The sequence below is a fragment of the Triticum aestivum genome, chromosome 2A (genome assembly GCF_018294505.1).
Source record: "Triticum aestivum cultivar Chinese Spring chromosome 2A, IWGSC CS RefSeq v2.1, whole genome shotgun sequence".
Taxonomy (NCBI): Eukaryota; Viridiplantae; Streptophyta; class Magnoliopsida; order Poales; family Poaceae; genus Triticum; species Triticum aestivum.
This window is the reverse complement of record NC_057797.1, coordinates 178,282,121-178,303,150: the sequence shown is the minus strand read 5'-3', so window position 1 is coordinate 178,303,150 and position 21,030 is coordinate 178,282,121. Positions and strand designations below refer to the sequence as shown.

At 45.6% G+C, this 21,030-nt stretch overlaps 2 protein-coding genes across 14 annotated transcripts; both read right to left on the bottom strand.

The window, feature by feature from the left end:
- Positions 1 to 3,076: 3,076 nt before the first annotated feature.
- On the bottom strand, positions 3,077 to 12,688 carry LOC123188218 (cytochrome c6, chloroplastic). 13 transcript variants are annotated; one of them, XR_006494385.1, is made up of 10 exons: positions 12,208 to 12,688; positions 11,286 to 11,383; positions 9,511 to 10,474; positions 6,020 to 6,095; positions 5,861 to 5,948; positions 3,957 to 4,406; positions 3,734 to 3,816; positions 3,614 to 3,645; positions 3,457 to 3,520; positions 3,077 to 3,372 (listed from the first exon to the last, which is right to left on the bottom strand). XR_006494385.1 is itself a non-coding variant. In XM_044600259.1 (10 exons), exons 6-10 carry the CDS (start codon positions 4,183 to 4,185, stop codon positions 3,232 to 3,234), a joined length of 549 nt encoding a protein of 182 aa, XP_044456194.1. In that variant the 5' UTR covers positions 4,186 to 4,406; positions 5,861 to 5,948; positions 6,020 to 6,095; positions 9,511 to 9,602; positions 11,286 to 11,383; positions 12,208 to 12,677; the 3' UTR covers positions 3,077 to 3,231. The 13 variants fall into 13 exon arrangements, 4 of the variants coding, with proteins under 4 accessions (XP_044456194.1, XP_044456193.1, XP_044456196.1 ...); XR_006494381.1 differs by having other exon boundaries at positions 9,511 to 9,602; positions 10,209 to 10,474; positions 11,286 to 12,685; XM_044600259.1 differs by having other exon boundaries at positions 9,511 to 9,602; positions 12,208 to 12,677.
- A 5,276-nt stretch (positions 12,689 to 17,964) lies between these two features.
- Positions 17,965 to 18,646, bottom strand: LOC123185101 (uncharacterized). The gene has a single exon (XM_044597100.1). The coding sequence runs from the start codon at positions 18,520 to 18,522 to the stop codon at positions 18,202 to 18,204; it is 321 nt and encodes a 106-aa protein (XP_044453035.1). The 5' UTR covers positions 18,523 to 18,646; the 3' UTR covers positions 17,965 to 18,201.
- Positions 18,647 to 21,030: the final 2,384 nt, after the last annotated feature.

Below are 21,030 nucleotides of genomic sequence, written 5' to 3'. Positions count from 1 at the left end.
ATGAGTAGGGCAATTTCGTATCATCAATTCCATCCTCTCTCAAGATTGTGCAACATGTTCATGATCAAGTTGCTTAAAATTCATAATATCGTTCCTAAGGGAGATGATCTTAGCGGGAGGAAAATATTTGGAAATAAAAGCATCTTTACACTTATTCCATGAATCGATACTATTTTTAGGCAAAGATGAAAAGCAAGTTTTAGCACGATCTCAAAGTGAGAACGGAAATAGCTTCAATTTAACAATATCATTATCCACATCTTTTTTCTTTTGCATATCACACAATCAACGAAATTGTTTAGATGTGATGCAGCATCTTCACTAGGAAGGCCGAAAAATTGATCTTTCATAACAAGATTCAACAAAGCAACATTAATTTCACAAGATTCCGCATTAGTAGCGGGAGCAATCGGAGTACTAATAAAATCATTGTTATTGGTGTTGGAAAAGTCACACAGTTTGGTATTCTCTTGAGTCATCGTGACAAAGCAAGCAATCCAACACACGAGCACACAAAAGGCAAGCGAAGAAGACGAACGGAATAGGGGCGCAGAAAAGGCAAATCTTTTCGAAAATCATTTTAGAAGTGGGGGAGAGGAAAATGAGAGGCGAATGGCGAATAATGTAATGCAAGAGATGAGAGTTTATGATGGGTACTTAGTATGGCTTGACTTGGCGTAGATCTCCCCGGCAACGGCGCCAGAAATTCTTCCTGCTACTTCTTGAGCTTGCGTTGATTTTTCCCTTGAAGAGAAAAGGGTGATGCAGCAAAGTAGAGTAAGTATTTCCCTCAGTTTTGAGAACTAAGGTATCAATCTAGTAGGAGACAACGCACAAGTCACTGAATACCTGCACAAACAAACACCAACTTGCACCCAACGCGATAAAGGGATTGTCAATCCCTTCACAATTATTTGCAAAGTGAGATCTGATAGAGATGGATAAACGGTAAAGTAATATTTTTGGTAATTTTGGTTTATGGAACGAAGAGTAAAAGATTACAAAAGAAGTAAATAGGAAACTAAAATTATAGACCAGAAACTTATATGATGGAAAGTAGACCCGGGGGCCATAGGTTTCACTAGAGGCTTCTCTCAAGATAGAAATTATTATGGTGGGTAAACAAATTACTGCCGATCAATTGATAGAAAAACACAAAGTTATGACGACGTCTAAGGCAATGATCATGAACATAGGCATCACGTCCGTATCAAGTAGACCGACTCCTGCATGCATCTACTACTATTACTCCACACATCTACCGACTCCTGCCTGCATCTAGAGTATTATGTTCATAAGAATAGAGTAATGCATTAAGTAAGATGACATGTTGTAGCGGGATAAACTCAATCAATATGATGAAAACCCCATCTTGTTATAATCGATGGCAACAATACAATATGTGACGGTTCCCCTTCTGTCACTGGGATTGAGCACCATAAGATTGAACCCAAAGCTAAGCACTTCTCCCATTGCAAGAAAAAACAATCTAGTTGGCCAAACCAAATCGATAGTTCGAAGAGACTTGCAAAGATATCAAATCATGCATATAAGAATTCAGAGGAGATTCAAATAATATTCATAGATAAGCTGATCATAAATACACAATTCATTGGATCTCGGCAAACACACCGCAAAAGAGTATTACATCGAATAGATCTCCAAAAACATCGAGGAGAACATGGTATTGAGAATCAAAGAGAGAGAAGAAGCCATCTAGCTACTAGTTATGGACCCTTAGGTCTGACGTAAACTACTCACGCTTCATCGGAGAGGCAATGATGTTGATGTAGAAGCCCTCTGTGATCGAATCCCCCTCCGACAGGACACCGGGAAAGGCCCCTAGATGGGATCTCATGGGTATAGAAGGTTGCGATGGCGGAAAGGTGTTTTCGTGGCTCCCCTTATAGGTTTTGGAATATTTGAGAATATATAGGCGGAAGAAATAGGTCGGTGGAGTCACGAGGGGCCCACAAGGGTGGGGGGCGTGCCCTTCGTCCTTATGGTAGCCTCATGACTTTCCCGACGTGCACTCCAAGTCCTCTGGGTGTCTTATGGTCCAAGAAAAATCATCGTGAAAGTTTCATTCCATTTGGACTTCGTTTGGTATTCCTTTTCTGCGAAACTCTAAAATAAGGAAAAAAACAGGAAGTGGCACTGGGCTCTAGGTTAATAGGTTAGTCCCCAAAGTCATACTCCCTCCGTCCGGAAATACTTATCATCAAAATGAATAAAAGAGGATGTATCTAGACGTATTTTAGTTTTAGATACATCCCTTTTTATCCATTTTGATGACAAGTATTTTTGGACGGAGGGAGTATAAAATAGCATATTAATGCATATAAAACATCCAAAACAAATAATATAATAACATGGAACAATCAAAAATTGTAGATATATTGGAGACGTATCAGCGTCCGAATGCGTTGGCGGACGCGCAACCCCTCCGGTGACGCGCCGAGTATCGAGACGCACCATGGGCCTCGTCCGACGAGGCCATGGCACGGCGTGCCCGCCATGCAAGGCACCGGGTGTGGGAGGTGGCAGCAGCCCTCGCGGCGACGGATGTCGGCGAGGCGGAGTCGCATTCTCCGGCGCACCGTATGGCGCATCAGTCCGGGCGCCGCAACCGCATTGTGGTGGACGTCGGCGGCTCGTCCCCAGATGAATTCATCATCGCTCTGACGTCCAACAACACCGTTTGGGTACCGGTCTCCGCGAGAAAGAGTAGGGCATGGAAGACGACGGGGCCTTGAGTCCCGTGAGCCAGCTCGTGTCTCATGCCCTACCCTACCTTGCCGGTGACCGGCCCAACACTCTGAGGAGCGCAGCCGGCCGCCGGACATGGCTAGGGCGGAGCCGGCGAGCGGGGAGTGAAACCGGATGAGCTCCACGTAGATTAGATTTCACGTTGCATGTAATAATATGGATTTGAGGTTTTTAATTTGAGGTATCCGAATGTGGAATGCGTTTTTTGAGAGGTGGCCGGTCACTGTCCGCGGACGCACCCGTCCGCATGTGTTTGAGGGGTCGGATTTGCCAAATTCGGCTGTAGATACTTTAATCTTCGTCTGCGTGAATAACTATTTTCATTTTATTAATGTAAAATTATTTAGAACAATTGTTCTACGGTTTGCTTGCGAGTCAAAAAAAATATTAACCTCATAAACAGTTATGGTTTCAGCCTCCTCGCGAAATGGAGCTAGCTCCTCGTGTTCAGCCGTAATCGGATCACTCGACATCACCGTCGATCTTTGGCCACCCGTTCTCTGCTTGCGATTTGACAAATGCTGCAAGCATCTTGATATCGTCTTCAGGCAGCCGGGGGCCGAAGGTACACCGCCCTCTCGGCGTGCATTGCTCTCCATAACCCTACACACACGATGAAGCTCATTCATAGTTGCAAAACGTTTACTCCTGTCAACGACGTACATAATGGGTGCAAATTTTACGTACCGGCATCCTTCCCTTCCCGTAATAAGTAATGTTGTATATCTCTTCCTCCGTGGCAACTCCATTCCTGAAGCAAATTCAAAATTTCTCTTTGCCAGTCAATATAGACCGAACAAGAAATTTCATGCAAGCTGTAGTTTAACAAATGGCTCTGCCATACCTCTCAAGATCCTTCATGGAGAGGGTGGCTCCCTGGACATGATCAAGGAGCAAACAGACGATGATCTGAACCTGGAATTTACAGTCGTTACGACCGTGCAAGGGATTTCAGCAAACTCACCGGCTGTAGGATGTTCCCACCCGTGTCGTGGCACCCGATGCACGCCTTCCGGAACAGCGCCGCGCCTTGGGATTGGGCAAACGCTGCGCAAAAATAAATGCCATGTGGTCGATCGACAAGCAAAATTCACCGTATATTTTGCCACACCTGGTGTGGACAGTGCATGCAATGGATCGAAGTCTAGAACAAGCATCTCTACTGACAAGCGGCAGGCTAGGCAAACCTGGTGGAGTACCGGCAGGAATGCCAGGAGTCGCGGCGGCGGCGAGGAGGAGCGACGCGGCCAAGAGCGGCGCGGCCGCGCACCGTCTTGCGGCCACGGCGAGAGAGGCAGGCGCCTGCTTCAGGCTGCAGCGGCACGCCGACCTACTCCGAGAACAGTGAGACCGCGGCGCCGGCGGCCGCGCGGCCAGGGGAAGCTGGTGCATCGCGCGCCCACTGGCCCTTGGCATCGGAGGCTGCTGCCGGTTGCCTCGCTCGAGGTAAGATAAAGAACGTGGTTCAAGGAGAAGACACGTAGTAGTAGCAGGTGCAAGGATTGGGTTGGGGAGATTCTATTGGACGCTCGTTGCGTCCAATAGCGAGGCCACGCACGCACAAGGGTCCGACTGGGCCAGACCGTTTGCAACGTATTACCTCCGTCCGGTTGACTGGTCCATTTGTATTTCGTGCCCTAACAAAATATGAAAATATACTTTGTATGTCACAAAAGTTATAGTGTTGGATTCATAGTCAAAAGAGACTTCCAATGATAATATTCTACTGGTATATAACTTATTTTTGTTAGTTAGTTTTTCTCATCTTGACATTGACAGTACAATGAACACAAGAAATAACAAAAATTACATCCAGATTTATAGACCACCCTGCGACGACTAGAAGAACTGAAGCGAGCCAAAGACGCGTCGTCGTCATCGCCCTTCCCTTGTCGGAGCCGGCTAAAACTTGTGTAATAGACAGTCGGGAAGTCATCGTGATAAGGCCCCATAGAATCAGCGCACCAGAACAGCAACTATCGCAGATAAAGAGTAGCGTAAATCAAAAGGATTCAACCTGAAGAAACATGAACGTAGACGAACGACGAACAGATCCGAGCAGCTCCACCAAAGATAGATCCGCCGGAGACACATCTGCACACGCACACCGACGGTGCTAGATGCACCACGGGAACGAGGCTAACCAGAGAGAACCTTATTCCATCTTCAGGAAGCATCCGCAGTCTCGTCTTCTTGAATAGGACACAAACCCTAACAAAACTCAAAGTAACATCTAAAAACTGAACCCTCACACCGGCAAGGATCGGTATCCACCACGCCTCTATGGACGTAAGGCCCACCGGAGACGAGGCGAACCGGCATCGGCGGGACGCGAGAAAAACCTCAAGTGTGGGAAAGGAGGTGACGGCTACGTGATTTAATGGTTAAAGTTTAGAGTCTGTCTAGATCTCAGTCGACTGAGACTTCGCGAAGTCTCAGTCAGCTGAGGCCTGTTTCACCTCCCTCACTGTTGGGTTTTAACTTCCCATGTGGTGGGCTTGGGGTGTGGGCTTTTTGTTTTGTTTTTTCTTGTGTGTTGTCTGTTTGTTTAGCCCGTTTTACCTTCCTCCCTGTCCATGGACGCAACAAAAAGACAGCAGAAAAATGTAAGGCCCATTTGTGTAGCTAAACAACTCTGCCAGGTCTTGGTTCCTTCTCTAATGCTTCATACAACGTCACAACTTCTTCATACAGCAAACCCTCTGATACTTCAGTGTCAGTGATCTCTCTCTTCTAAATTTGTATCTTCAAGACCCTGCTCTCTGTCTTCGTCTTCAATATTTGTACCTGTGTGTGGCTGTATTCATAAAAATGTACTCCCTCCGTTCCAAAATTGATGACCCAACTTTCTACTAAAGTTAGTATAAAGTTGGGTCATCTATTTTGGAACGGAGGGAGTATATGATACATTAGTGTTGCGGGTAACTTGTGTCATTCAAACATACTCTAGGCAAAAGAGAAACAACAATACAAGACATATATGTTGCAGGTAATTTCTTTGTTTGCTCGTGTTTCCGGTAAGCCAACAACAGGCGTGTAGATAAATGACAGCATAAAAGACTAATCATACCAGGTGATGCATTTAACATACCACACTGTTAAGCCAATCTCTTGTTTCAGCTTTAGCCTTCTCTAGGATCCCGTGTGAAAATAAGAATTGATGATAAGACTCATAACAACTGTAGAAAAAAAGTGGTTAAAAATCAAACACAGAAAAGAGACTGAGTGCATAGAGTTTTAGGCTGTTTACCTGCTCCTTCTTTCAAGGAGGCCTCGGTTTTAGTTTCTATCTTGCGTGCAATCTGCTTGTGGGCATCCATGAGAGCCTGCTCATAAAATAGGCACTAAACTATGTCAACATATATCACAAATTGATTTAACACAGAAAAAAGCTATGCAATGCTTTAGAAATGTTAACATGTAACGAAAAAGAAGTTGGCTCAGCCACCACAAAAAACTGAAAATAAAAGGAGTAACTGCTTCTATAAAACCGAACACCTATAACCAGGAACACTGCCATATTTCTTCGGTAAATCACTCTTCAATTTACAAAATAAATAAATGCAGCATGTGGTTCTATAAATTACATTTACTCACATTCAGATCAGCAGGTCAAATGAACACCTCTAATGTTCTATTCCAGACATTATTAGACGATGAGATCTCCCAACTAAAATCCATTCAAAGCCCATCATCTAAGTTCTTCCCCTCTTACTACCTCTCAAGTTCTAACAAATGTCAAAGACAAAATACAGAGGCACTGAAAACTGGAGTTGCCACTTAACCTGCCCCAACACCTGTAAAATAACGTATTTCCTCCATATAACTTAGCACTGAAGTCCCCATCTAAAAACACTAATTAGACCCCCTGAAAATCAGGATTCACACAAAGGAAAAAAGGCACCAAAAATTCCGAATAATACGCACTAGCAAATCCCTCAAAAAACATGATTCGCGCCTGAATCAAGAACCCTAGCCAACAAAAAAATGGACCCACTACTTGATTTGGGCTCACGCCCATGATGTTTGTCAGCCTCAGTGGTTTGACACACAAAAAATCAAACTATACTCCATGCATTTCAGCAGGCCCATTTTCAACGGAACTGCTAGCTGTTGTGGTCGCAGCGGACCTAAGAGATCCCGAAACTTGGAGTGAGCTAGAGTTGCAGTGAACTACTAGGACAAGTGAGCTGGACACTCCAGTCCAGGGGACAAGCAAAAAAGATGCTATTGAGATACTCCCTCCATCCCAAAATATAGTATAAAAGATAGTACCAAGCACTACATCTATAGTTTTAGAAAACTGAATTCACTTGCACCATTATGCATCAGCACTACTGAAGCTGAAGCTATGGAGCGGAGGCATGCAGGCAGGCAGGCTACGCTCAAAGATTCATCAATCCTACTACCCCAATTACATGAATAACAGCACATCGATTGCTCTCACTAATTTCAGACCATACACCATGCATTTCAACAGGCCCATTTTCAACAAATAAAATTTACCTGTAAGGGGGGGGGGGGGGGGGGGGGGTCATGAAAATTGCCCCTGCCCCCTACGCTCCGGCCCCAAACACAAAGCTAATTGTGAGATTGGGGCACTTCTTTTGTGCTAACGAACATGGCAAATGGGATTGTTGCGGTGCTCGTGTGACGCACAACGGGGGTAGAGGCGCGCGGGGAGGGGGGAGGGGGGATACCTTACCTGATCCACAAAAATTGGCCCCCTCTCCCCGATGCCCCTTCCGATAAAGTAAAAAAGCCTATTCATAACTATGTTGGTAAAAGACGTGCAGTTGTAGTCCAGAGACAACGCTTACAATTGCATGAATAGTTACCCTCTCTCCCCACCGTCCCTCCCTCTATCTGATGCCATCTCTAACAAAACAAAGCCCCCAGTTGCAACCATGTTGGAAGACATGCAGTTGGACATGCAACCGGCCCCTCTCCTCGTCAGCCCCTTCAACAAAACAAAAGCCTAGTTGCAACCAAGTTAGAAGACGTGCAGTTGCAACCAAGTTGGAAGACAAGCAGTTGCGGTGACTATAGTTGGACATGCAACTGGCGCCCTCTCTCTTCCCACAGCACCCTCCGACAAAACTAAGGTCGCAATTACAACCAAGTTAGAAGACATGCGGTTGCGTGACTAGTGTGGGACATGCAACTGGCCCCTCTCCTTGTCGGCCCCTTCGACATAACAAAAGCCCAGTTGCAACCAAGTTAGAAGACGCACAGTTGCGACCATGTTGGAAGACATGCAGTTGCATGACTAGTGTGGGACATGCAACTAGCCCCTTTCTCTTGGCGTCGCCCCCTCTGACAAAACAACACCCCCCCCCCCCCATTGCAACCAAGTTAGAAGACATGTAGTTGTGTGATTAAAGTTGGACGTGCAACTGGCGCCATCTCTCTTCCCACCGCCACCTCCGACAAAACAAAGGCCGCAATTACAACCAAGTTAGAAGACATGCAGTTGCGTGACTAGTGTGGGACATGCAAGTGGCCCACTTTCTCTTTGTGCCGCCCCCTCCGACAAAACAAAGTCCACCAGTTGCAACCAAGTTAGAAGACATGCAGTTGCGTGACTATAGTTGGACATGCAACTGGCCCCTTTCCTCGTCGGCCCCTCCACCAAAACAAAAGCCCAGTTGCAAACAAGTTAGAAGACGTGCAGTTGCAACCAAGTTAGAAGGCATGCAATTGTGTGAATAGTTGTACATGCAATTGGCGCCCTTTCTCTTCATGGCACCCCCTCCGACATAACAAAGCCCCCCCCCCCAAGTTGCAACCAAGTTAGAAGACATGCAGTTGCGTAACTATAGTTGGACATAGAACTGGTCCCTCTCATCATCGGTCCCTTCGACAAAAAAACCCAGTTGCAACCAATTTAAGAGACGTGCAATTGTAACCAAGTTAGAAGACATGCAATTGCGTGAATAGTGTAGGACATGCAACTGGAACCCTCTCTCTTCCAGCTGCCCCTCCGACAAAACAAAGGCCCCTAATTACAACCAAGTTAGAAGACATGTAGTTGCGTGACTATATTTGACATGCAACTGGCGTCCTCACTCTTACCCCCCCCCCCATTCAACAAAAGAAAAGGCCCCCAGTTGCAAGTATGTTGGAAGACATGCAGTTGCATGACTGTAGTTGGACATGCAACTGACCCCTCCCCCTCCTCACCGCCCCTCCGACAAAACAAAGCCCTAATTGCAATAATGGTGGAAGGCATGCAATTGCAACCGGGGGCGACACTTGCAGTTGCATGACTAGTGCGGGACATGCAACTGACCCTCCCCCCTCTCGCCTTGTTGTCCATGCTCCCTTTGACGAAACAAAGCCTCAGTTGCAACCAAGTTAGAAGACATGCAATTGCATGACTGCCGTTGGACATGCGATTGGCCCCCTCTCTTTCCCCGCCGCCCTCTCCGACAAGTGCCCTAGGCATCCGTACAATCATATAGAAAAGGACCAACTCCCGATGGCCCAGCTTGAAGTCTGCAATGAACTTCTTCCGGTCATCACCACCAAGGCGAGTAGTTTGTGCCCCCCCTGTACACTTCCACAATGTACCCGCGGTTGTGCGCTTTGAAATTCATATAACCGCCTGGCAACTGAGCAAACTTGTTCCTTGCAGAGCATGGGACGATATGGAAAAACAGAACAATAATAAACGTAAAAAAATAGAAAAATTCAGAACAAACAAAATAGAAGGGAAAATTGTGGACAGGAGTACTATACGGGAAAGATTCCGTTGGCATCACAGACATAGATGTCGAATCTCCGACCATTTTCATTTTGGCAGTATGCGTGGTAAACTGGGCACACCATTCCTGTTGGTGGAGTAAGAAAAGTAAAAGGCTGTGAGGGATCATACTGCCAAAAACAAAAAACAAAAAACAAAAAAATGCATGCATTTCTTGACATAAAATTGAGCTTTACTATTGACTTAAGGTTGCAATAGATGCAAAACAAAAAAAGCTCACACACGAATGACTTAACAAAGTGGAAGAAGATGCTTTTCACATAAGGATTAGCTCCAAGAAAAGCATTCTGTGGTTAAAAAAGCCCCTACAAGACAATGACATTTAAAAAGTTCACTAGGATTACATCTACTACTGATTAACACCTTATCCCAAGAAAATGCAAAAGAGATGAACTACATCTACTACTAATTAACGTCACCCTAAAAAATTACTAATGCCTAACTGCATTTTTTTCCATCAATAGGAATGGAAATAATCAAAACCAATGAGTCGGACCTGATAGTCTAACTCCTTGTTGAAGGAAAAAAATCGACAAAATGGAAACTATGCTTTACTAAAAAATAATGGCTACAAAATAACATTTTAAAAAGGTAATGTGCATGGAGAAATGGGGATCTGATGCTAAGCGAGAGGAAGATAGTCAACTATAAAGTTAGGGTTTCAGAAAACAACTTGATCCTCCCCCTAACATCTTCAGTGTTTCCAAACTAGACCACGCAAACAACCGCCCTTGGTGAATGTTGGTCCAAGTAGAACAAAACCATCTGACCCTTCCCCAGCTTGTTGTGTGCAACAAACTTTCTCCACCCTCTCCCATACAATGCACTCTGCTTGCGCCCCTTGTGACACTTCACAGTGTATGTATGTTTGTTTGCCTTGAATGTCAACCTATCTCCCGTCAGGTTGTCGGAACAAACCCTTTCATTGCATGTAACAACCTATTTGTTTTTGACCGAAAAAAGCAAAAAGAAAACGTTAACTACATTCCTACATGGATCAACTAGTAAAAAATAAGTTCACTTTGAACATTAACCCATTGAATTATACATTCACATGGAATCAGATAAATAATAAAATAGATAACTATAAAGAGTGTTATCCAATTCTCTTAACTACTGTTGGATTGAAAATCCTACATGGGTTGAACATGAACATCAACCCGTGAATTCTACAAATCTACGTTCTACACGGGTAAAAAATGGCTAAAAAAGATATACACTGAACTCTTAAACATGAACCAGCCATATCAGTGTAAAAAATACAGTTACTAAAAACAAAAATATCTAGCAAAAGTAACCCATGAATTGTACCATACATGGTTTTTGGAAGTAAGCCAAGCTACAAACACTAACAAAAAGATTGTTGCTAGTAAAACACTAATAAAAACACAAAAGAAAGTTGCTGCTAGTTAAATCATGGCCATGGTTTCTGGAAGTAAGCCAAGCTACAAAACACTATTAAAATGACCCCTTGTTTTTTTGTACTGAAAAGATCCTTATTATGACAGTAAGTGTCCTTTCCTCTCTAACCACACAGGAAGAACTTAACACACTAGATAAAAAAATCAATGATTTAAATGTAAACAACTAGTTAGCTAGGGGCTCCCCTCTGCTTCAAAACTCAAGGAGAAAAAAGAAAGGGCCAACCTTCAACAATATATTATGTGATGATGAGTACACACTAAAAAAGAAACAAGGATCAGAAAATGAAAAAAGACAAATAAAAAAGAAACAGAGGCTCTGGAGTTACCCCCTCCCTTCTTGAACTCCTTCCAGACATACATACTGATGCCGCTTCCCCTGCTCTCGCGGTCAACAAGGGCTCAGACAAACTGTGCAAACCATCTCCTGTGCACATAAAAATGGTGCCAAAGATAAATTTGTGCTAGTGCGAGGCATACATATTCAGCTAATGATTTTAGTGAGAAACTTGCATGCTTAAAAAAAGGATTTCAAGATAATGATGATTTATCATTGGCATCGACGGCTGATGAGCAAAAATATATTTACATTGGGTTGCAGAGATAAAAAGATGAATCTATCAAAAGACCAAATTAAAACAAAAAATGTGTGAACACATGGAAGAAATCGACATACCACTGCTAGTGATGCATTTAGTAATCATTATCTTGATCCCAGACAAAAAAATTGAACATGGTACTGATTCATAGGGTTTCAGCAAGAAAACTGAAAAAACATGCTACTGCTACTTATTAATAGGGGTTCAACAAAAAATATGACAAAACAAATAAACATGCCCACTCCTAGTGATAGATTCAGTAATAATCTCTCTCGTATACAGAGAAAAGATTTCAAAAACATGCTATTGATTAAATGGGTTTCAGCAAAATATAAAATAAAACAAAACAAGGGACTGAGCCACTCCTAGTGATAGGTTCAGTAATAGATATGAGAGGGTTTGGGTTCAGTACGTAATAATCCTCAAACATGCTACTGATTTCACGAAAATGGATTCGGCAAAAGTCTAAAAGAAAAATCATACAAAAAAGAGGACACACTACATGCCACTGTTTGATTAAAAAGGGGGAGCGATTCTATGCTTCAAGCTCCTAATCTGGACTTGATCCAAACAAAAAATGAAACCCAAAATCCCCTCAGATCTACTACATCTCGCCAACAAAACAAACAACAAGAAAAGGAGGGGGTGGCACTTATTCCATCAGCAGCACCGCCTGTTCTCTCGCTGGCCGTGGAGGAGCACATCGATTTCTTCGTTCCGCTGCAGATCTTCAGATTTGACAGAGAAGAATAGAGAGAGAAGGAAGAAATGAACTGACTTGCCGTTCCCCTCCTCTTAATTACCACGAGTCCCACATCCTCTTCACCCCCTTTATTTACTGCACCCCCAGCACTTTGCCCCAGCCTACAAAAAAGCGACATGCTCGCACGAATCCAGGCCGGCCCCAAGCATTAGACAACGCTCCAACAGAAAGACAAGTAAACGGGCCGGTCCGTGTATTATACAGGCCGAAACAAAGGGCAAAGCGCCCCAGCGCGAATCTACAATCAAACATCGATCGAACAGCTGGCCAGTCGACTGAGATTTCGCAAAATCTCAGTCAGACTGATTTTTAGCAACTCCGTAAAGTTTAACTTAAAATACAAGAAGGATTGATAAAACCAGACGGAGGTAATCTCGAGCCGCGCACGATGGCGTAGCGCACACTATAGCGACCAATTTCACTGTGTCTACAGGTTTTTCACCGTAGACGTATCTGCTGTTTGGTTCACTGTAGTAGGTTTAAAAAAGGGTCCCAATAACTGTCACACGTGTGGTGTATTGGGTAGTTGTGCCACACGCCTCGTGTGGCATGGACAGCAACCAGCCCACACATCTATGTGTGGGCAAAACAATTAATGCCCACACACATCTTTTTTTCCCTTCTGAACCCTCTCACACGTGTGCGTGTGGGCGAAGTTGATAACGCCCACACGCCCGTATGTCAGGCCTCGTATCCTTCTGGTCCCGCACGCGACGCGTGACGCCCACCGCGCGCCCGCAGTTGCCATGGTCCAGACCCTCGTCCATGTTCGTTTATCTGCAGTTGCCATGTCGCTGAACTACGGTTGCCATGTCGGACAACTGCAGTTGCCATGGTTGCTCAACTGTAGTTGCCATGTATGGTCTGATCTAATGTAGTTGCCATGATTTCATAACTTTAGGAGTTGTCACATACTAACACTAGACGGTTGAGAGAGTTGCCATGTGCTCACAAGCATGTTAGGGCAGTTGCCATGTAAAAAGGAAGAGTTGCCATCTGCTTACGTGCACGTTAGGGCAGTTGCCATGTACGTGCACGTTAGGGCAGTTGCCATGTACCATGCAAAAACACATGGCAACTCGGTAAAAGACAGTTGCCATCTGCTTACGTGCACACTAGGCAGTTGCCGTGTACCCTGCAAAAACACATGGCAACTCGGGTAAAAAAAGAGAGTTGCCATCTGCTTATAAAGCACACTAGAGACAGTTGCCACGTGCGCTGCAAAAACACATGGCAACTAGCAGCTTACGTGTGGGAGAGGAGACGGGCGTGTGGGCGAGATGGCAAATGCCCACACACCAGCCCTTATGCGTGACTGAAAACTGGTGTGTGGGTGAACTGCTAAACGCCCACACACCGGCCCCTCCATATGGTAAAACGGATGTGTGGGCGAACTATGTCACACACCACACACACGCCTTGTCCTATGTGATACAGAAAATCAGCCAGATTGTGTCAAGATTCGTGCATATAGTACTGGACGGTGATGGATGCGTGTGGTCGAGATGGTCAACGCCCACACGTGTGGGCGTTAACATTTCTGTTAAAAAATGCGATCAACATTGGAAAAAGGTGAATACATTTTCAAACGCAAATATTTTTCAAGCTTGTGAACATTTTTTAAAACCCTATGTTTTCCAAATATTGAACATTTTTTGAAAAATGTGAACAATTTATAAATATTTAGAACAATTAATTTTCTAAATTCAAGTTTATTGATAAGCTCAAATAGTTTGTGAAAATTTAAAAAAATCAAATTTTTGAACATCATTTGAAAAAATAAACCATTTTTTAAATGCAAATATTTTTCCAGAATCAAGAAGATTTCTTGAAAAAAGGCTAACATCTTTTGAAGATTCCCAAACAAACTATGAAAAAGGGAATTTTTATGAAATTCCTGAAAAAAAATTAAAAACACAAGAATTTTTTGAAATTCGTGAACATTTTTTGAATTTACGTTTTTTAAAATTCGAAACATTATTTCAATATCTTGAGCAATTTTTAAAAGGGAATATTTTTGTAATCTGTAACCATTTTTAAAACATCCAAACATTTAAAAAAGGGAAACTTTTGAAAAAGAAAACAGTAAAAGAAAAACCATTGAAAAAAAGGACAGGAACCCCAAAACTAGTCAGGAACCTTCTGATAGGTTCCCAAAAACCGAATAGTGTAGTACCTTATCTATCTACGCAAAATGGGCCAACCCGTCACTCGGCCACTCGCCTAGCACCGGCAGTTTGTCGCATTATGCGGCAAATAGAAAATTTATCAGGCTGACCCACAAAAATATGTGCTCCTTCGACTAGGATTTTTAGGCCTTCTTTGATTCAACAGAATTTAATAGGATTTTTGGCGTTGAATCTAGCTTTTGTATGCAAAAACACCAAATGTCACATATAAAGTAGCACAAATACATTAAAAATACCCTTGCAGAAATTTAAAAACACATCCAAAACTTTGAGGGCATCAAAATCTTGCTCCTCCTTCATGCACCTACGACATGTCGGGCCAAAGCTCGTTGCCGCCTTTAGGCCTCCGTTACAACGAAGCAAACATATTTAAACCCAGGAGCTTGTAGAAGCAATGACCAGAAAGTTGTCGATGTAGACCAGAAGACGCGCGCAGACATGATCTGCGTAGTAGATCGCTGCCTGGATGAAGAAAATGATGAAGAGAGCTTATAGAATACCCCAATTCCGGCTAGACGAGGTCGGGGAACCCTAATCTCATATGCTTCCTGATGAGGCTAGCCAACCTTCCTGGTTAGAACTAGAGTTGGAGTAAGACATACATCCACATTGTTTGCTCCATACGAAGACACGATCGAGAAACCCTGCAGAAAAGAAAAACTCGGAGAACAAATCTAGGGACACATCATCTTCCACACGCCTCCCGACGACACGAAGAAACATCATTGGAATGAGGGCGAGGCGAGAATACTTTATTCCATGCCAACGGCGACACCATCATCTCGCCACCATAGAATGGAAAAACGCTAAATTTATTTTGAGCCCAACCACCATCAGACCAAAGCCCTAGGGTCCCCGCCTCCTCCCGACACCGAAGCTACAGACGAAGGGAGATGGGGTCCTTGGATTCGCCGAGGAGTAGGGTAGATTAGCCGCCGCCTGTCACCTAGGTTGGGGAGCGGGAGACTGAAAAATATTGTATTCACGACCCGTATGTGGCCCAAGGTGGACAAGAAAGTATTTTTATATTGGTTGTTTTGTTTTTCATGTGCTACCAAACTCCTACATGCCTCCTTTGATTCTAATCCCTACATGACTGAGGAATTGGATATTTAGGATTTTTTCTATACTGGTTGTTTGATTCACAAGATTGGAATCCTTGGGAATTTTTCCTTGGGATTCATCTACATTCCATCCACTTAAACTTCTTGTGAAATTATTTTGTTTTTTCCTGGCTATCAAGTTTTTTTTCATCTAAAAACACGTACAACTCCTTTGATTGAAATGATTTTTGGAATATTTTTTCATCCACTCAAACCTCCTGATATCAAACCATGACAGGTGCAATTATATTGACAAGAGGAAGACCGCATTATATATAGGAGTAAACTTTCCATCCACTCATTTATCTTGATAGCAAATGTAACGGGTACGCTTCAATTGCCAGGACGGATGTACAACGCAAAATCATATCGGAAGTCAAAATTATAACAATCGAAGGTCTGGCACGAGGGATCCAGATTTTGAGCAAAATGGCTTTAGGGAAATAGAAGGCCAGATGCACGGCCAACAAATGGACGGAGAAGCAGCCAAAATCTAACTTTGCTTCAACAGATCGATGCACACCAATAACAACCAAACTTTTACAAGCATGGCACCATATGAGGTTAGCTTTAAATACATCCAGATACATTACTTACTTACGAAGCCTTTTATCCCAAACAAGTTGGGGTAGGCTAGATATGAAACCCTTTCATGAGGACTTCCCAGGAGGTCACCCATCCTAGTACTACTCTCGCCCAAATGGGTTTCATACCCAAAAGACTGGCTAGTTTTTACGGTTGGCTCGCCAAGCCTATCACAACCCTTTGATATGAAACCCTTTCACGAGGACTTCCTAGGAGGTCACCCATCCTAGTACTATTCTCGCTCAAATGGGTTTCATACCTATGGGACTGGCTAGTTTTTACGTTGGCTCGCCAAGCCTATCACAACCCTCCTCCTTTACCCGGGCTTGGGACCGGCTATGCCTAGAAGACATAGGCGGAGTTTACATCCAGATACATCAGATCAACAAATACTTTGATGGGGAAGATACTAACAGGCCTTTAAAGTTTAATAACAGAGAAGAAATATGTACAGAACTCCATATTGAAATTACCTTGTAAGCTTTTCTGCATAAGTAAAAGCTTTGGTCAAACCAAGGATTTCATAGCAGAGTTCGCAGTGAAACTAAGACACTGATGCGATGTGCCACCCAGCTCCAGCCGGCGCACACTCACCCGATGTCAGCTAGAGACATTGGACACAGCCGATGGTTATAAGGAATTCAAGTCATGGATAATCTCAATGGTGCATGACCAGCCAACAAAAGCAAACATATTGTTTGTTCATCTCAGAATAGCAAATGCAAGATACCTGTTTTTGCTGTCAGGGTCATGATTGCTGCCTCTAAAAGTCTAATTTCTGCTGCATCCTTGCAATTTTCGTAACTGGTTACCAGAACATCACTACCCTCACGACGGACCCCCAAAAATCTCAAGTGCATGAAGCTACAAAGCCAAGATAGAGCCTACTATGGGTGATGTCGTTTATGCTTTGAATACACTATTGGTGGTAGAAATGTTGAATTTAATGATACAAAGTGTCAAATAAATTAATCAAAAAGGATATTGATGAGAAATGAGAATATGGAACTGGTAAAATATCTTTAGTATTTCTAACATAGAGGCGACTAACTAACTACTACTCCCTCGGTCCCTCCGTCCCATAATATAAGATCGTTTTGCAAGCTATTTATATTATGGGACGGAGGGGGTAGTTATCAAGGCTGGAGTGAACTTATGGCCCTCAGAGCTCTCTTTTCACAGTTGAAAAGAACCAAATTTCGTGTGTTCTTTCTTTTAGGGACAACTGACGATCTGAAAGCTTTAGCTTTAATAAATCATACATTGGATCAGAGTTAAGTAAAAACCTATAAACCTTTACCCAAAAAAGAATCTATCAATGTGCTGCTGTCGTCATATTGCCTCTTTCCCAAAATATATGTTTTGTTATAAGTCAAACTATTTGAAGTTTGGCCAAGCTTATAGAAAAACATGGACATCTATTAAAAAATCAAATAAATACACTAAAAAATATTTCATAGTATATCTACTGATATTTATTTGGTATTGTAGATGTTTATATTTTTCTCTACAAACTTTTACTTGGACAAAATTTCACCGCACAAGGTTTCATAGTAACACAGTTATGTGGAAGCCCGAAGATAGCCATGTAAGATTTCAGCAGAAATCATGCTTCGACATTTAAATCACATACTGTAATCACTAATCAGCAACACTAGCTATAACTGCTGCATGAATCAGAAAAATGAGAGAGATGAAAGGGCAAATGAAAGACAATATTCATTGTTTCAAGGTTACAAGGAGATAAACGAATCTATTATCCAGTAAGCTGATAATAGTTAGTAATTCATGATTAGAAACGTGCATTTGGAATTGAAGTTATTTAGTAACAAGAACACGTCTTGTCTCCAGAGTCCCTGGATCCTCTCTTATCTTACTATACACTCTATGCATAAAGGGGTGTTCCCGAACCAGGCCACATCTCCAACATCAGTGAATTTACAGGAAATCATACAACAAAACAGCATATGAATGTACCGGATGACATTGGTTTTGGGTTGCCTAGGTCATGTATGGGCCTCGAGGCAGAGGGAGAGGTCGATGCGCGCGCGCTCGCACTGGGAGCGCTTGAGCGCGGTGCCGGAGCTGCCGCAGAGCGTGCGCACGGCGTCGGTCTCGCCGGGGCAGCACATGCTCACCACGCACTCGGCCAGGGCCCGGTTGAGGTGCCGGCACAGCACCTCGGGCTGCAGCGGGCCGCGGGCGGCACGGCGGTGGCACTCCGCGAGAGCCCGATGGGTCGAGGCGCAGGGCCCCGGGACGGGCACGGCCGCAGATTCGGCCTCGGGTTGTTGTCTCCCGCGGCCGCCGCCGCTGCTCCTGCTCATGGAATCGGGGGAGATCGGCGCTTCCGCCCCACCTTTGATCGCCCCTCCGCTCCTGGATTTGTTGGTGGTCTGCCTGGTCAGAAACGACCGCCGTCCCGCCGGTTAGGGCATCTCCAGCCGCGCCCCACGAAGACCTTTCCAGACGTTTTTTTTGCGCCGTCGCCGAAAAATCAGTCCAGTCGCGCCCTCAGAAACCCGATTTTCGCCGGCCTGGACCGAAAACAGTGCCGGCGGACCCAGGCCGAACCCGACGCGCTGGGGACGCCCGGGGGCGCCGGGCGAACTGTTTTGGTGCGAAAAAGCCACGGGCCCGCCGCGTCAGCGACACGGCTCACTTCTCGGCCCTTCGTCGTTTTCATCGCCTCGTTTCCCGCGGCGAATCAATACCAAAGCTGCCGCGCTGCCGCGTCGGTCAGCCTGCGCCATTGATGCCTCACGGGCGGCGCAGTGAAGGCCGGATGACGCGCGTCCCTCGCCCTCCACACGTACACACGGCGGGCACGCGTACGGGCGGCGCCTCGGTCTATATAAGACGCGCCCCAGCGAGCTCGGTGATCTCACACTCTCTCGCCGTCGTCGTTCCCCCTCTCCTCTCTCTCGCCGTCTCCAGTTCATCACCCATGGCCAAGCGCTTCCCAGGCGACGGCGCGGCGGCGAACGGCTTCGGCCGCCGCCATCTTCACGAGGACGAGGCTCGCCTCCTTTACGAGGCCGAGTACCCGGTCCCGCCGGACATGCGGGTGCCCGCGGCGTGGAGGATCAGCGCCGGCGGCGTGCCGGTGCCCCCGGTACCCACCGGCGCGGGGCGGCGTGCGGAGATCGCACGCATCCGCTCGAACCTGCCGCGTGCGGCGAGGGAGGGGCCACGGTACGTCCCCGACAGCCCGCTCTGGGACCCTTATTTCCGCCGCCGTCACGCCCAGCAACTCGAGGCCACCAACGGCGTAGAGCCCTCCGGCAGGCTCAACGCCGCCGGCCGACGTCGGTGGTGGGGCGTGTCCGGGCGCACGTTGGAGGCCGTCCTCGAGTACATCGAGGGCGGCAACACGTCGCACCTCGAGTACCCCCCCTTCCTTCTCACGCCGACGGGGAAGCTCCTGGACCCCGAGGCGCATGGAGACCGGGGGGTCCTCCTCCTCGTCCGGCGGCTCGCCCTGCCTCCGCCCCGTCAAGCCGGAGCCCCAGGGCACGCCGGTCAGCGCGCGCACCCGCAGCTCTGGCGTCCGCATCGGCGCTAACGCCTCCTCACCCACTGGCCGCTTCATCCTCGTCGAGCCCAAGCCGGAGCCCGGCCTCCCCGCGGAGTACGAGGAGATAGCCCTGCGCGGCTTCTCCGACGAGGACGCCCTGCGGTGGGCGCGGGACGACTACCTCCGCGACGAGATGGTCCGGCAACGCCGGGCCCTGGAGGAGATCGCCGCCCGCAAGCGTGGGCGCGAGGACGAGCACGGCATCGTGGTCCTCGACAACGACGACGACGACGCCCCCAAACCGTCCAACCCGCCGCGCCAACCGGGGGAGGGATGCAGCAGGGACGGCGGAGGCGTAGGCGGGGGCGACGACGACGACGACGACGGTGACTACACGCGGTTCTACAGCCTCCTCGGCATGTAGAATCGCGTGGGCGGGCGGCGAGGCGAGGCGGGCGGCGAGGGAGACGGCGGGGGTAGCCCGCGGTAGTTTTTTCTTTTTTTTGTAAAATATGTTTAAGTTTGAACGAACTCGCCAATGTTTGCGTTAAATTTGAGTCGTTTTTGCGCCGTATTTGACTTTTTTGACTAACCGTGGGCGCCGCGACTGGGGGGACATCACGCCCCCAATGCGCGGTTTAGCGCCGGTGCGCCTCCAGGGGCGATTTTTTGTCCCTCCTAGGAGGCCAACGGCTGGAGATGCCCTTAGCGGTCACCCGAGTTGCTGGGTCGGCCCATGAGCTCCCCCAGACGCTCGTTGTATGTCGGCCCAACGAGTTTCTAAGTTTCAAGAAACAGCAGTGTTTTTTCTTTAAAAAAATAAACACATTGTTAACATGTTTTTTTTTCTCCTTTTGCAGGTATACAAACATATTTCATGATTAAGTACAACGGATCAAAAAGCTGAAATGATCGTCATCAAGGTGCTTAAATGATATCTTCTCTAACTTCGTCTTTCCCATGCTATCACTTTTAGAACTTCGCTTCTCGATGCCTTGCCTCTAGCGGTAAAGATATACGAGTCTCAAATATAGAGTATCAGTTACACCAATTTTTTGACAACAAATATATTTCATTGTTAAGTACAAAAAATCAAAAAATTGAAATAAACGACATCAGAGTGTTCAAATGCTATGTTCTCCAATTTCATATTTCACAACTATCACTTCTAGATGCCTTGCTTTCTGCGATGAAAGTACACGAGTCTCAAACATAAAGTGTTAGTTACATCAATTTTTTTAACAAGAACAGATTTCACGGTTAAGTATAATGAATAAAAAAACTTAAATGAGTGTCATCAAAGTGCTCAATTGCTATT